The 15,565-nt window shown below is 42.7% G+C and overlaps 1 protein-coding gene across 2 annotated transcripts in view; it reads right to left on the reverse strand.

The window, feature by feature from the left end:
• Positions 1-15,264, reverse strand: part of LOC109905810 (serine/threonine-protein kinase ULK2) — a 43,940-nt gene extending 28,676 nt beyond the window's left edge. For both annotated transcript variants that reach the window (XM_020503432.2, XM_020503431.2), the window contains exons 1-3: positions 13,914-15,264; positions 7,437-7,529; positions 7,186-7,227 (exon numbers count right to left, since the gene is read on the reverse strand). In XM_020503432.2, coding sequence (XP_020359021.1) covers positions 7,186-7,227; positions 7,437-7,529; positions 13,914-14,003 — 225 coding nt within the window. In that variant the 5' untranslated portion in view covers positions 14,004-15,264. The remainder of the gene's footprint in view (positions 1-7,185; positions 7,228-7,436; positions 7,530-13,913) is intronic.
• Between the last annotated feature and the right edge of the window lie 301 nt (positions 15,265-15,565).

Here is a 15,565-nt window from a genome sequence, read left to right on the forward strand (position 1 = left end):
TTAATTTATATTCCATTATATTTTTCTTAATATAAAATATATGTCTGTGACTGATCGGGTAAGTGTGTCTTTTCATTTTAACTGAACAAAATAACAAACTACTGATTTCATTTGGATGGCTCAGCCATGGGTGCACAGACCACTAACATTGGCCTAATTAAACTCAAAATAGCTATTCTATTCCTTAGAAAATAGATGTTATTAGTCTTATAATGTTTCTTAGGACCTGCCTAAAGAAAATAATAAAGGATTTCCTTTTGATGGTGTATATTCTCATTGGATTTCTGAAAATAGATGCCCACCAAGATCTCCGCACCACTAATACCACTCATCCCTGGCATGCGCACGGGAGGTATAAAGGCAAGACTGTGGTAAAAAGGGGCTTGTTTGTAAGGTGGTCTTAAACATTGCCCACTTTGTTTTACACACTAAATACCATTAATCTTATGTAAAAGCAGTATGTGTGTGGGAGATTTGAGTGTGCTGGGAGGGAGTTGCTAACTGCTGCAGTAGGGAGAATGTTCTAAGCCATTTAACAGGCTGTAAAGAAAAGCCAGATGATGGAATAGAGAGGGGCAGACAGTTAGTTTTCTAGGAAGACCGACAGGATTCCTGAAATCTCCCATGTGCGCCAACAAGTTCTACTGCCCAGAGCCCACCCCTTATTTTATCAAGTCAGCCCCCCCCCCCTCCCCGTGTGGTTCTCTCTCACTCACACACACAGTGTTCTACCAGAGTTCAGAAGAGGTTTTGAAAGCTTCCACCACGGGACTGCCTCACAGACGCATGACTCTTCAACTTCATAATCAAACCCGCCTCCTACCCTGCCTCTCTTCTTTCTGGGGATGCACATGTTGGTCAATTTAACTGCTCACTAACTGACCCTCATTAACCAGTAAAAATAAATAATAATCCAAACAGTAAAATGAAGTGACCGACAGAAAATACTATCAGAGATCTGTATATAAATGACGAGATGCTAATGTTTCCGCCCTAACAATGGTAATCGTCCCAAGGCAAGAAGACAAGCTTAGGCCCCAAAAACCCCATAGAAACCCATTGGACTTATTTTGAAGAGATTTTGGTGAGAGTGAAACCTCTCGCGTCACCTCTTCCTCCAAAACTATGCATGCATACAAGGACCAGACATTTTTCATTGAGAGCTTAATAGAACATATATATATCAAGCCTATCTTCTTCCAGTCAAAAGACTATAGCTTAGTATTCAACATGCAACTCCTGTAATGAAGCAGCTAATAATGTCATTTTCAAACATTTACCAAAATGCATTATGGGGAAGACACAGTTGTAAACAGCACACCTAATGCGAGCAGTTCCATATGTGACAGAGATGAACATCTAATAGCAACTACTATGATGGGTTGCTAATATGACTAAGATTGTGCTTCTGGACAACGAAAGAAAGTTGATATGAAAACCAATACAAGAGGAGAGAAATGCTGATTAATGGCATGAGGAAGTCTTTAGAAAATAATTGCCACCACGTTTCTGTGGATGGATTTTCACAAAGCTACTTTGAAGCAAGGTAAGATATGCCACATTATTTGAAGTAAAGTAAACAATTACACTGCCTCAAGCTGACATTGCAAAGTGGTGGGTCACGTCTGATAGTCAACGGTCGACAGGCATCCATCCGAATGGGAGGCACGGTTTACCAGTTGAGATTAAGAAATAAAAATAGATCCTTTTTAATCTTGGCACCAAAGTTAACACGCGATTGCATTTAGCGTTTGTTTTTTGTTGCACAATGACTGGGCTGACAAAAGCAGGTTTCACTCCAGTAGCCTGCAGTCTTTTTGAGGAGCTACTCTCTTGCTGACTGACAGGTTGTAGGCTATTCCACTCCTCAAACTAGGCTCTGTATGCTGTGCGCGTGTGATACATTTTTATTTATGATGACTAACAAAAATAATGCAAATTAACCTGTAGACCTACTTCTTTCTATTTTCGTTGTGCCTCTTATTGGTCAACCTCTCCAGTTTCATGTCTGGTGAATCAGTGTGGGCTGTGTACCAGGCTAGTGTCAAAGATGCCAATTCAAGATAGTCTCGAATCCATTTCAATGCCTTATGGGTCTACCACTTACACACACTCTCTGCAGTGAACCTTTAATGAAATAGCAGGTATGTACCGAGCCATGCTGTACAGTCTGGGCTGTGTCAGCCTGGAGAGAGACTCTGTGATTACTGTTCCCTGCATCACACTGCTGCCTCCCTCCCGCTTAATGCTAATAGCTCCATAAGGAAGAGCAGGGACAGACGTATCTTAGCTAGTGTTGCATAGGCCTGTTATTATGACAGAAGCCTAATGAGCAGAACACCTCAGGATCAGAATAAGCTCTGAAACCTTCCCGTCACCCAGCCCTACTCCTATACTGGCTTTATAAACATGACTCCTTTCTGAAAACACTCTAATTAATGAGTTATATTGAGTCATTTATCAGACGTTGGTTTCAGACTTCCAATACGTGCAGAAGGAGATAAAAACAGTCGGAAATCTCACACACACAGGGGTTCACAAAGAATGTGTGTGAAACTAGTCAGTGCATGGTTAGAGACAACATTCACACTAATGTGTCACTGAGGTATTAGCACACAGTGGTGTAGTCCAGAAGACCAGGAATAGCAACAGTGTGATTGTGTGAGAGCACGTGTGTGTGTGTACTAATGATTGTTGTGTGTGTGTGTGTGTGTGTGTTAGTGATTGCTCTGTGTGTGTGTGTGTGTGTGTGTGTGTGTGTGTGTGAGTGAGAGAGTGAGGAGGTCTTTGCATAGCCCTCATAGGGTATACTGTATACTACATAAATGATGGTCTATAGGCTATATGTTTTGCCAACATTTAGATCTAAAGGAGCCCTTTACCGTGAAGCAGGCCTTTCAAGCAGCCTTCTCTAAACCAGGCACCACCTCACACTCTTACAAACACACAGTGACAGTCCTCCTACCCTCAACTAATGACTGTCGACTGTAAACAGACCACACTTGCTTAATTGGCCTTTCAGGGGTGTGGCATCGATAACCACTAGCGGCCCTCCACCTCAACTAAGACTGAAGAGTAGGAGTAAGGAAAGGCTAATATCTAGGCCTATATCTGAATCCAGATGTCAGGTCTAGTTTTTGTTATTTTACTATTTGGACAAAAACATTTTTATTTATTTTTATTCAGCAATACCAGGAATTCAGCCAAAAATATATATAAATTGCAGAAGTCCCAATTATTCCCGCAAATAAAAAAATACCTGTTCCAAAGTATTCCCACAAATAAATATGTGATCGTGTCTCAATTCAAATAAGGTATGAAATTGTTATTTTCAAATACAATCTCTTTTTGGGCTTAGTTGTGGTCAATTTGCAGTGTCAAATTAATATAATTATGTTCTGCCCCCCCACACAAAAAAAATCAGCCTATGGCTGAATCTAGTTGCCTACCCCCGTGCTAGGCATTGCTAAATGTTAAAGCTACAATATTTAATGTTTTGGGCAACCATACCAAATTCACATAGAAATGTGAGTTATAGATCTGTCACTCAAAAGCAAGTCTAGGAAGCTGTATAATCGGTTCTGTGTGTTCTATGTTTCCTATTGTTGAGTTACATTTTGCATCTTTGACTATTGGTTTTGAACACCAGCTTCAAACAGTTTAAAATACATTATTTTTGGTTATTGAATTATTATTTTTTACTGCGTTTGAGATGAAATGGTGGAGCGATTTATGCATATTGCACCTTTAACCGGGGCTCCATAAACATCCACAGGAATGAGGGCAAAGATGCATGAGCACCTGCTATCTTCTATTGGAAAGATAGGGTGGCAGCTGTCTTAGGTATTTGTCTCACAACAGCGACCTTGCCGACAATGGCAACTATTTTCCTTGTCAGTCAGAGGGAGGGGGATGGTGCCCCAATGCCCCCGCCAGGACAATGCTGTAACTCTGTCTGGTGGTTGTTGCACAAGCCCTATCATTTACAACTCTCTGGGTAAACTGAGTGACCCGGTGCATGTAGTGCAAGCCAGAACAGCTGAAGAGGCTGGGCAGAGACCCACACAGAGAGAGAGACAGGAGGGAGAGAGAGAGAGAAAGAGAGCGAGAGAGAAAAAAAAGGGGAGGAAGGAAAAGAGGGAAGAATGACAGGGAGAGAGAAACCCCGCAGTCACAAAGCCAGGAGCCAGTGTTCTCCCACACTTCTCCATTACGGTCAGGCTGCACATTCAGATGGTCAGAGAGTGGAATAAACATAACACCAGACAGACATACAGAAAGGCCAAGATTGTAACTGGTGACTGGAGAGGGGGAACCATGACCAGGGGAACAAAACAAAGGAGAGAAATGAGAGAGTGCAATAGAAAGAGAGACAGAGTGAAAAGAAACCCTAGAAAGAGAGAGAGCGTTTGGAGGCCTAACACCCATCAATAACACTGCAACACTATCTTTGTCTCCCTCTAAAACGCCAAAGCTGCAGTCTCTCCTCTCTTCCCTTTCAGACGGCATCTCTAAGCCCCACTGCCTGTGTGCCAAAAGTGACAGCTGCAGAGGGGAGAGATGGCCCAGGGAGGGTACTGCCAATGGGGGGAGAGGAGAAGAGAGGGGAGAGAAAGACTGACTAAGACACTACACACAAAGCCCAAACCAGTGTCTTCAATTATGGTTAGTGTTCTATGGCATTCCTACTCAATTCCAGGTAGAACTTGCCCACTCCCCTAACCACATCCAGTATATATACACAAAATTATGTGGACATCCCTTCAAATTAGTGGATTCTGTTATTTCAGCTACACCCGATGCTGACAGGTGTATACAACCGAGCATACAACAAACGCAATCTCCATAGCCAAACATTTGCAGTACAATGGCCTTACTGAAGAGCTCAGCGACTCAACATGGCACTGTCATAGGATGCCACCTTCCCAACAAGTCTGTTAAATTTCTGCCCTGCTAGAGCTGCCACGGTCAACTGTAAGTGCTGTATTTTTTTAAGTGGAAACCTCTAGGCGCAACAACGACTCAGCCGATAAGTGATAGGCCACACAAGCTCACAGAACGGGACAGCCGGGTGCTGAAGCAAGTAGTGCAGTTTCTAACTGCCTCTAGAAACAACGTCAGCACAAGAACTGTTCTCCAGGAGCTTAACAAAATGGGTTTCCATGGCCGAGCAGCCACACACAAGCCTAACATCACCATGCGCAATGCCAAATGTGGCTGGAGTGGTGAAAAACTCACCACCATTTGACTCTGGAGCAGTGGAAACACATTCTCTGGAGTGATGAATCACGCTTCACCATCTGGCAGTCCGACAAAGGAATCTGGGTTTGGAGAATGCTTGGGTTTGGAGAACTCTACCTGTTCGAATGCATAGTGCCAACTGTAAAGTTTGGTGGAGGAGGAATAATGGTCTGGGATTGTTTTTCCATGGGTCGGGCTAGGCCCCTTATTTCCAGTAAAAATGGATATCTTAACACAACAGTATACAATGACATTCTAGACGATTATGTGCTTCAAACTTTGTGGCAACAGTTTGAGGAAGGCCCTTTCCTGTTTCAGCATGACAATATAGAAATGATTTGTCAAGATCAGTGTGGAAGAACTTGACTGGCCTGCACAGAGCCCTGACCTCAACCCCATCAAATACCTTTGAGATTAATTGGAAACCTGGTCTGCGAGCCAGCCCTAAATAGCCCAACAATAGTGCCCAACCTCACTAATGCTGTTGTGGCTGAATGGAAGCAAGTCCCCGCAGCAATATTCTAACATCTAGTGGAATGCATTCCCAGAAGAGTAGAGGCTGCTATGCAGCAAAGGAGGGGACCAACTCCATTTTAATGCCCATGACTTTTGAATGAGATGTTCGACGAGAACGTGTCCACATACTCTTGGTCAAGTAGTTATCTATGATCAGACTCCCTGACCCCCAATCATAACCGTAATCATAAGGGGTATGAAAAGATATTGGCACCTAGTGCCTGTATTAGTGGGTTTAACCTACTTCCATCCATTCAGTCCATTCAGTATTGATAAGGGGCTTTTCAAACACATTATACATCACACGCTACATTAGTATAATGAAAGGTCTGACTAAGTGGTGATCACATCAGGGGTGCGGATAGAGGGATGAAGGGAGGAGGGCCGGATGGGTAGAGCAGCAGGGTCCCGGTGGGAGGCTTACGTAAACAAAGAAAGTGCCTCACCATGTGGGCAGCGCTGCTTGATCATGACTTCAACTCTCTCTCTCTTTACAGCTCTTTCCATCTCTCCCTAATGGCTGGAACCCTACTGGAAAGGCTTTTTATAAACAGAGAACGCAGAGTGACTCATAGGACTCCCTGCTAACCTTGGAGTGAACAATAAAACCCACGCACACAGAGAGCTCTCGGACTGAGCTAAGCTGATTTCCTGCTCTTTTACAGACAGCTCTCAGTGATTTCCATGGTGAACCAAAGCTACAGGTCCAGTAGTCACCATGAAGTAAGGTCATGGTGAGTTAGACTAAAACCTGACCTTTGGTGGCAGCCATTTTGTCACCCACCTTGAAGTGGACGACCCTGCCCCCTGGCCCCGTCACTGAGGACTGTCAGCGGTGTGTGCTGATTGACCACCAGCAGAGGTGATGGGCGTGATGCTGGAGTAACCATAGCCAGTCATGTGGTGTCATGTGACTGAGAAGCTCCACCAGTCAATCAGTGGTCACAGCCTTGGACCACCAGTCAGAAGTCTTATCGGAGTTAATGGTTTACACATGAATGTCCACTAACATTACACACATACTTCTGCTCTGGTAATCTGCAGCCAGCTCCGCATGGACCGGGCAAACAGAGAAAAGGTCTACTCAGGAGCTTGGCAACTCATTATGTGTCTGTCTGTCTCACTGGTGATCGTGAGTGTTCTGCTTGTGTACAGTTGCACTGCACTGCCCATGCACTGTCCCATTTGGCTGGTTATAATGAATAAAATAATTGGATTCTAGCCATGTAGGTCTAATTGAGCACTGTTGAAGAGAATGGCTAGTTGAATCGAAGAGCGGTCATCGTAAAAAGCACCAGAGTGAACTGGAGGCGGTCAGCACGCAGCTTTAGTGAAGTTAGGCTAACTCAAATGCAGTAGACACACCCAGTCTGCCTGCAATCAGCTAAGCTCGACCTTACTTCAATGGAAAACCAGATAAGGACTTACCTGGACATCGTAAAGTGCCACAATGTTCTCATGTTGAAGTTCCTGGGAAAAGTAATGAAGAAAGAAGCACATTAGTGATGCATTAGCTACTGTACTGTTGACATGACGACTGGCTTCTATTTACATTTATAACAAGGAAGTCAAGGCCCTTTCAATCAAACCTGCTGACTGATGGAGGATCGATGTCAACTAATTATTTAAATACGTTTCCAAGATAAATGACAAGCAATTAGGTTAAGCATACTACTCACCTTGAGGATTTTGATTTCCTTGCCAAGCAGGATCTGGGACTTGGAGAGGTTCTTCTTGTTAATGCTCTTGACGGCCACCTCCCAATCCATCTTCTGCAGATGGAGCAAGGAGAGAAATAAAGAACAATTAGTTCAAATCCCTTTAGATGTGTTTAGTTCCCCCATCACTCACATGTGTGTGTAAAGCCTAGGCCAGCTGGCCTTTAATTGCTTTGTGTGCACTGTGCATCATTGTTTGAGAGAGAGATGGGGGGGGAAGAGAACAACTTAGACATTAAATCAACACAGGTTTCTCGGGTTTCAATCAGATAGGCCTCTGTGACACTGAATGACAAAACAGTCAAAAGAATACTAGAACACTGAGTTATCATGCGAGGTAGCCCACTTCCACTAAAACCTAAGCGAGATACCTTTTTCCTACTCAAGTTTAGAGACCGTTTCCATGCTTTCTTCATTCACATGAGCCCTTAGTGTGACGGAGTAGCTTATTTAAAAAAAATCACTATTCAAGCTCACATGACACAAAATGCTTGATTTATTTGCCCTTGAGCTACAGAGACACTGAGCTTGGACAATGACCACAACTAGCCTACATTATTAGGCTAGGTGGAATGGATGGTGCATTGTAAGACTTTCCAAGAGGAATTCTATGAATAAAAAGGGCTGCTGCTTTCCAAACGAATCTAGGTTAATAGGAGAGGTTTTAATTCTGTGTTGCAATTGGATCTGCCACTAGACAGGGTTCTACTGGTAGTAGCACAGGGAGGCAGCACGTGACAGTATGCCCCAGCCAACCGTGACATATACCGAGGCAGTGCAGCAAACAGAAACCCTGTACAATAGAATCACCCCATCGGCCTATGGTGTAATGCTGAGCAGAGGGTGGTGGGTATTGTTTGCACCAAATCAAGTTAATGACCAGGCTCCTGCTATGATGACACAGAGACAGTCAGAGAGACTGAAGGGAAAAGTAAGCACTTTCCATTTGACATTTTTTTATTAGTTAGATGTAAAATTGCACAACCAAGATCTCCTCTGCCAATTTCTTTAGTGATCTTACATTATTTTGAGGAAGTGCATAATGGCTACGGTGCCTCAAGATGGACTATTGCTGTTTTTTTTCATGTTTTTCAAGTGAAGGTCTTTTAAGGGAGTATGTGAGCAACTATTAGGTGCCAGCCGAACAAAAACATGTGGAAGCCTTTAATGTCAGCAACATAGGGATGGGCATTTCTCCCTTTCAAGGCGATTCGATACACATCTAGACACATGGGCTCCGATACGGGAACAATATGTTTTAGTTTGAAATGATTTGGTGCGATTCGGTTTGACTAGAGAATTAATTGATGTCATTCAGTTTGATGCGATACGATGCACAAACATACATTTTACACTCTAAATTAAAATCTTCTGCTGATGGAGCTCATGAGCTGGGCCTCTCTTAGCTGGATCTGTCTGAGCTGACTAAATCACAATCACCTACTAATTAACTTGTTGTTTTTGCAGATTCAAAGTTTGAGCTAGTAATACATCAATATTTATCGTTTACACAAATTAGCTATGGCATTATCAACTTTACCCTTTATCTTAAAATTACCATATACACCGATTGTTTAAAGCAAAACTGCCAAAACTATTGCTGACGTTGAACCAGAACAATCCAAATAAATCTATTGTTAGCCCCTTTCAGCAGGTATAGCCCGATGAGGCTCCCGAGTGACGCAACGGCCTAAGGCACTGCATCTCAGTGCTAGAGGCGTCACTACAGACCCTGATTCCAGGCTGTATCACAACCGGTCGTGATTGGGAGTCCCATAGGGCGGCACACAATTGGCCCAGCATCGTCCGAGTTTGGCCCGGGGTAGGCCGTCATTGTAGATAATAATTTGTGCTCAGGATTTGAACCCGCAACTTTTCAGCTACTGCCCCAACGCTCTTAACCACTAGGCTCTGCCGCCATGACTACACTGTGTAGACAAAACCCACAAAGAAAAGACAACAGGCAAACGCATATGCGATCTCAATAGTGACGGCATGGCTGCAGGACTTAGTGAATAGATCACAGGAGACAAAGTGACAGACAATAGTGAATAAAGATGTTCATACATGCACCTGTAGTGAGTGATCTCACAGACGTGAGTGATCTCACTACAGATTCTACATTCTAAAATGCACTAGACCCTGTAAGACAAAATCCAGAATAGAAAAGACAATTGGGACATCGTATGCGTTTGCCTATGTCAAAATCTGGGATTTGCAAATGGCAGCCAGTGGGCCACATGAAGGCCCTCGGATCAATTTCAAATTTCAATTTAGGAACTCATTTGGAGTCTCAACTATACTGTTGCAAGTTACAATACATCAGGTGCAATTTCTAAATTTGGATGTGCATTAGCATTTTCTCTTGTTATGTACAGTGTCTTCGGAAAGTATTCACACCCCTTGACATTTGCCACTCGAAATTGAGCTCAGGTCCATCCTGTTTCCAATGAACATCCTTGAGATGTTTATATAACTTGATTGGAGTCCACCTGTGGTAAATTCAATTGATTGGACATGATTTGGAAAGGCACAAATGTCTGTATAAGAGCCCACAGCTGACAGTGCATGTCAGAGCAAAAACCAAGCCATGGAGGTCAAAGGAATTGTCCGCAGGATTGTGTCGATGCACTGATCTGGGGAAGGGTACCAAAAAAGTTCTACAGCATTTAAAGGTCCCCAAGAACACAGTGGCCATTATTCTTAAATGGAAGAAGTTTGGAACCACCAAGCCTCTTCCTAGAGCTGGCACCTGGCCAAATAGAGCAATCGGGGGAGAAGGGCCTTGGTGAGGGAGGATACCAAGAACCTGATGGCCACTCTGACAGAGCTCTAGAGTTCCTCTGTGGAGATGGTTGTCCTTCTTAAAGGTTCTCCCATCTCTGAAGCACTCCACCAAATCAGGCCTTTATGGTAGAGTGGCCAGACGGAAGCCACTCCTCTGTAAAAAGGCACATGACATCCCGCTTGGAGTTTGCCAAAAGGCACCTAAAGACTCTCAGACGATGAGAAACAAGATTCTCTGGTCTGATGAAACCAATAATGCCAAGTGTCACGTCTGGAGGAAACCTGGCACAATCCTGACGGTGAAGCATGGGTGGCAGCATCATGGTGTGGGGATGTTTTTCAGCGGCAGGGACTTTGAGTCTAATCAGGATCGAGGCAAAGATGAACGGAGCAAAGTAAAGAGAGATCCTTGATAAAAACCTGCTCCAGAACGCTCAGGGCCTCAGACTGGGGTGAAGGTTCACCTTCCAACAGGACAACAATGGGGGATTGAAAGTGATGCAGACAATTACATTGATGGAAGCTACAATATTAAAGCTGATCTACCCCCCCAAGAAGACTCAATGCTGTAATCACTGACAAAGGTGCTTCAACAAAGTACTGAGTAAAGGGTCTGAATGTGATTTCAGTTTTTTAATTTGTCATAAATTTGCAAAAATGTCTAAAAACCTACTTTTGCTTTGTCATTATGGGGTATTGTGTGTAAGTTAATGGGGGGAAACAATCTCATCAATTTTAGAATAAGGCCATAAAGTAACAAAATGTGGAAAAAGTCAAGGGGTCTGAATACTTTCCAAAGGCTCTGTACATCACTGACAGTCAGTCATTTAGCCCATGTCAGCTAAAATAGTTTTGATTGCTAAATTAGTTTTGCAGTCAGCTATCTAAACTTGTTATTATGTTCGAATTATCTGCTGTCTCTCCACTATCAAACCAAGAGGGGGGGACAAAAATGTTTGCTGGCAATTTGGGGGGGGGGGTTACAGATGCGGGTACACAGACCAGCGAGTAACTGTGGCCCCTCATGATGAGTTCAGATTTTTTGGTGGTCCCCACCCAATAAAAGTTGCCCATCCCTGGTCTAAACAGTGACAGCAGGGCTAGTTCAAACTACAGTAGGATGCTTAAAAGATTAGGCAATTCATCAGCCCTGTTAAAAGTGGACCTGGCATCATGTGATTGGAATATTTATAACCCTGCATCAGCATGCCTTATATTTATAGGATTATTTCCACCTAAGCTAGGAGATGGAGGACAGACAGAACGGGATGTTATTGGTGCTTGCATTTTAACCAGCTCAAGAACATGACTGGAAGAAGGACATCAGGTCACATACCAGTACACTGCTAGTATACACAGCTTCAAATGTATACTAAATTTAGCTGCTATGTTCTGGTCACAGGCAAACGCATAGGGCTAGGTACAGTATGAACATAAACTACACCCCAGCTCAGGCTCCTCAATAACAGTGAAATGTACAATACTATGATGTTACCATGACAACCCAGCTATGACACTATACTGTAGGTGTCCCTATAACGCACGTGTCAAACAAAGCCCGCATGCAGAACCCGGTCCATGACACATTTCTATCTGGCCCACTCAGTGATTTGGGTTGTCAATTCATTTCGGCCCGCTTCCATACCGCCCGCGATGCACTGCACTACAAGTCCCAGCAGGCACTGCCAACGTGCTGCATGCCAACCGGTAGTGCATTGTCACACACACACACCCCTTAATACACACCCCTTCTCCCAGACCCACACACACAAACCAGTGCGCTGTATCATCATGAATGCCACTGACCTAATCTTCTACTAGACCGAAAGTTTAAACTGTTGTAGGCTAAATGTCCATGCCAAGTGTTGGTTCTAACAGTTCATTGCTGGAGCACACAGAATTTTAACTTGGTTGTCAAAAAGTTACAAGATAAAGGATTCACACGCGCGTATAAGTTACTACTAAAGGACAATAGGACACACAATGAGTATAAATTAGACAACAGTTGAGTCATCTACTTTATGAAATTACAGCCTGATGCGCTTGCGTCAATGAATTGAAAGTCAATCGCGCTGCGTTCGTGTGTCCACAGTGGAGGGAAAGTGTACAGACACATGCCACAGTCCTAGCTAGGCTACTACACTGAACAAAAATATAAACAAAACATGCAACAATGTCAAAGATTTTACTGACTTAGTTCATATAAGTAAATCAGTCAATTTAAATAAATTCATTAGGCCCTAATCTATGGATTTCACATAACTGGAAATAAAGATATGCATCGGTTGGTCACAGATACCTTAAAAAAAGGTTGGGGTGTGGGATCAGAAAATGGGCCTCAGGATCTCTGTCCATTCAAATTGTCATGAATAAAATCCAATTGTGTTCAATGTCCGTAGCTTATGCCTGCCCATACCATAACTCCACCATGGGGCACTCTGTTCACAAGGATGACATCAGCAAACCGCTCGCCCACACGATGCCATACACGCTGGTCTCAGACACTTCCGCAGGTGAAAATGATGTGGAGGTCCTGGGCTGGCGTGGTTACAAGTGGTCTGCAGTTGTGAGGCCGGTTGTAGGTACTGCTAAATTCTCAAAAAAACGACGTTGGAGGCGGTTTATGGTTGTGACATGAACATTCAATTCTCTGGCAACAGCTCTGGTGGACATTCCTGCAGTCAACATGCCAATTGCACGCTCCCTCAACTTGGGACATCTGTGGTAGTGTTCTGTGACAAAACTGCACATTTTTGAGCTGCCTTTTATTGTCCCCAGCACAAGGTGCACATTTGTAATGATCATGCTGTTTAATTAGCTTCTTGACATGCCACACCTGTCAGGTGGTCACTAACAAGGATGTAAAAAAAAGTGTGTGTACAGAATGAGATAAATACTATTTTTGTGCCTATTGGAACATTTCTGGGGTCTTATTTCACCAACAATATTTTTGTTCAGTGTTAAATGTTGCAGTCTGGCTTTGGTTTTTAAACGTTTGACAACTAATAACAAAAAAACAAAACCTGCAACAAAACAGGATGACTATCATCGCATTCCATTGTTGATATAAAAAAAAAAGGATTACATTGAGATGTAGATTATTGCTCATATCATATCTGAAGATGGAGAAAGAAGACCTTAAGGAGGAAAAACAAGCAGGCATGCTCCTTTTCCACCTTATCTAGGCTGGCTGGCTACGTCAGCGAGCTATTCACTGCTGTTTGAGTCATCCGTTTCATGAATGAACGGCTCGCATCTCTCTGCACCCAGTGCCAGACCATAACGCAAGATTGCACCACATCATCACATGATCGAGGCTTATGAAACACAATAACATGCATGATCAAACATGTATATAACATTGTTATATTTGAATACAGTGAATACTATGAATGGATAGAATGGATTTAACTGCAATTTTTTGCATCACTATCGTAACTAATATTTATGTCTAGTTAGTTGAAGGAAAACTAAACAAAATGATGCCATTATGCCATTTTATTTACTGCAGTGCAATGCCACTGACCTAGATGTATATAAACGTCACTACTCTCACATAACATCATAGAGAAAAAAAAGAGGAGAGGGAGGGTGCAAGCAAAGCAATGGGGAAAGACGGCGATGCAGACCTTCCATGTTCCAGATAGTTACCTTTCTGTGCCTTCCTTTGAACACCACAGCGAAAGCCCCATGTCCCACCAAGTCCTTTCTGCTGTATTCAAAGTCTCCAACCGTCTCCATTGTCAAAGTAACTGTCCAATTTAGGTCAGGTGTCTTAAGGTTATTTCTTCAGTGAGGCACGTTGAAGGATGCTCTCTTTTGATATCAGAACCCTGGTGCAACAATGTATCCACCTAAACGTTGCTTTAGCTGTCAAGCAAACTAGTGATTGTGGCGTTTACACAATACAAGTCAGTTTTACAAGGACAAGCGTGCATTCCAGTCCACCTTTGATATTGCCTGAGACTGCAAAACTGGAGCTAGTGTCAAAATATTTCCTGTCAGAAGCCAACTACAACAGATTCTGTAATGTTTGACGTTTAACTATTTCCACAATCAGACAATGCAGTCAGCTTTATGCATGGCTGGACACAATCCTAAAGTACACAATGTCAGTCCCTACTGCCAGCTGTCATTTTCTGACCCCAATTGCTAACGTTATACACTGGCTAGCTACCTAGAAATATGTGCATTTAGTTAGCTCAAAACTGCTTTGCTTGACATTCTACATGATGTCAAGTATTCTGGATAAATAGATTGCAAGCTTCAAACACCCACAGACACTTCTACTACATAACCAGAGAGTGACATGTTGTGACATACGTCATGTTGCCCATTGTTGCTGGCAAACAACCATGCTAACAGCATCTTATATACAGTAGCTAGTTAGCTTTAACGTTAGCTTCATGCTACCTGAACAGAATATCAATTGAATTGACGGATCACAACTAGCAATGATCCGATTATCGCAGGTTATTGCAAGAACATCTCAAATACAGGCCCATATATTTTCCTAAAAAGCTATGAAATGCAACACTACTGAGTTTCAATAGAATTCGTGTCAGTCAGTTTACTGTCATACTAGTCCTCTGGTGAGATGTTCTATCCAGAAGACTTCTCTCTGCTTGGAAAACATTGACGTTCGTGCGATTCTCTTCAATGTTATCCAAATCGCATCTATTCAAAATCCTTGATTTTCATCATTGGTCATCAAATCTCAGTCACAGAGCGAAAATACTTGGGTCAGCAAGGACATGGCAACCGATTCAAATTCACATTTACCGTACGACAAGTAAAACCATTGAATGTATGTCCCTTAATACAGTTAATCTGCTAAATTATTTTTGGCTTCGTCTTTCCCCTTCCAATCACATTGGCCAGGTACAGCCTTGTCTACTGACAAACTTAACCTATGTCAATACATAACAAATGACGAAGTGAGTACTGTGACAAATCTTTTATTCCATATCCTTCCGCGGACTACATCAATGCGCAATATGCCCTCCGCGACGAAGGATAGTTCCACGATGTCGTAATATAGCTAATCTGGGATAACCCAGAACTAAAACCTCGTGTTGTAGCTTTGATTTGATTTGAATAAAAACATATAACATATTTCGTTGTTATTAATGAAGTAAAACATGCAATTACTTAGCTCTACTTTAGAGTCACACTCATAAACAATGTGTATAAAAGATTCCCCTACTCCTACTTAATTAATAGTTAATGTCTTTATTTTCTCTGGTAAATTTTACATACACAAAATAAAATAATTGAAATCTGTTCCCAAACATCTCTAGATT

The sequence above is a fragment of the Oncorhynchus kisutch genome, linkage group LG15 (genome assembly GCF_002021735.2).
Source record: "Oncorhynchus kisutch isolate 150728-3 linkage group LG15, Okis_V2, whole genome shotgun sequence".
NCBI lineage: Eukaryota > Metazoa > Chordata > Actinopteri > Salmoniformes > Salmonidae > Oncorhynchus > Oncorhynchus kisutch.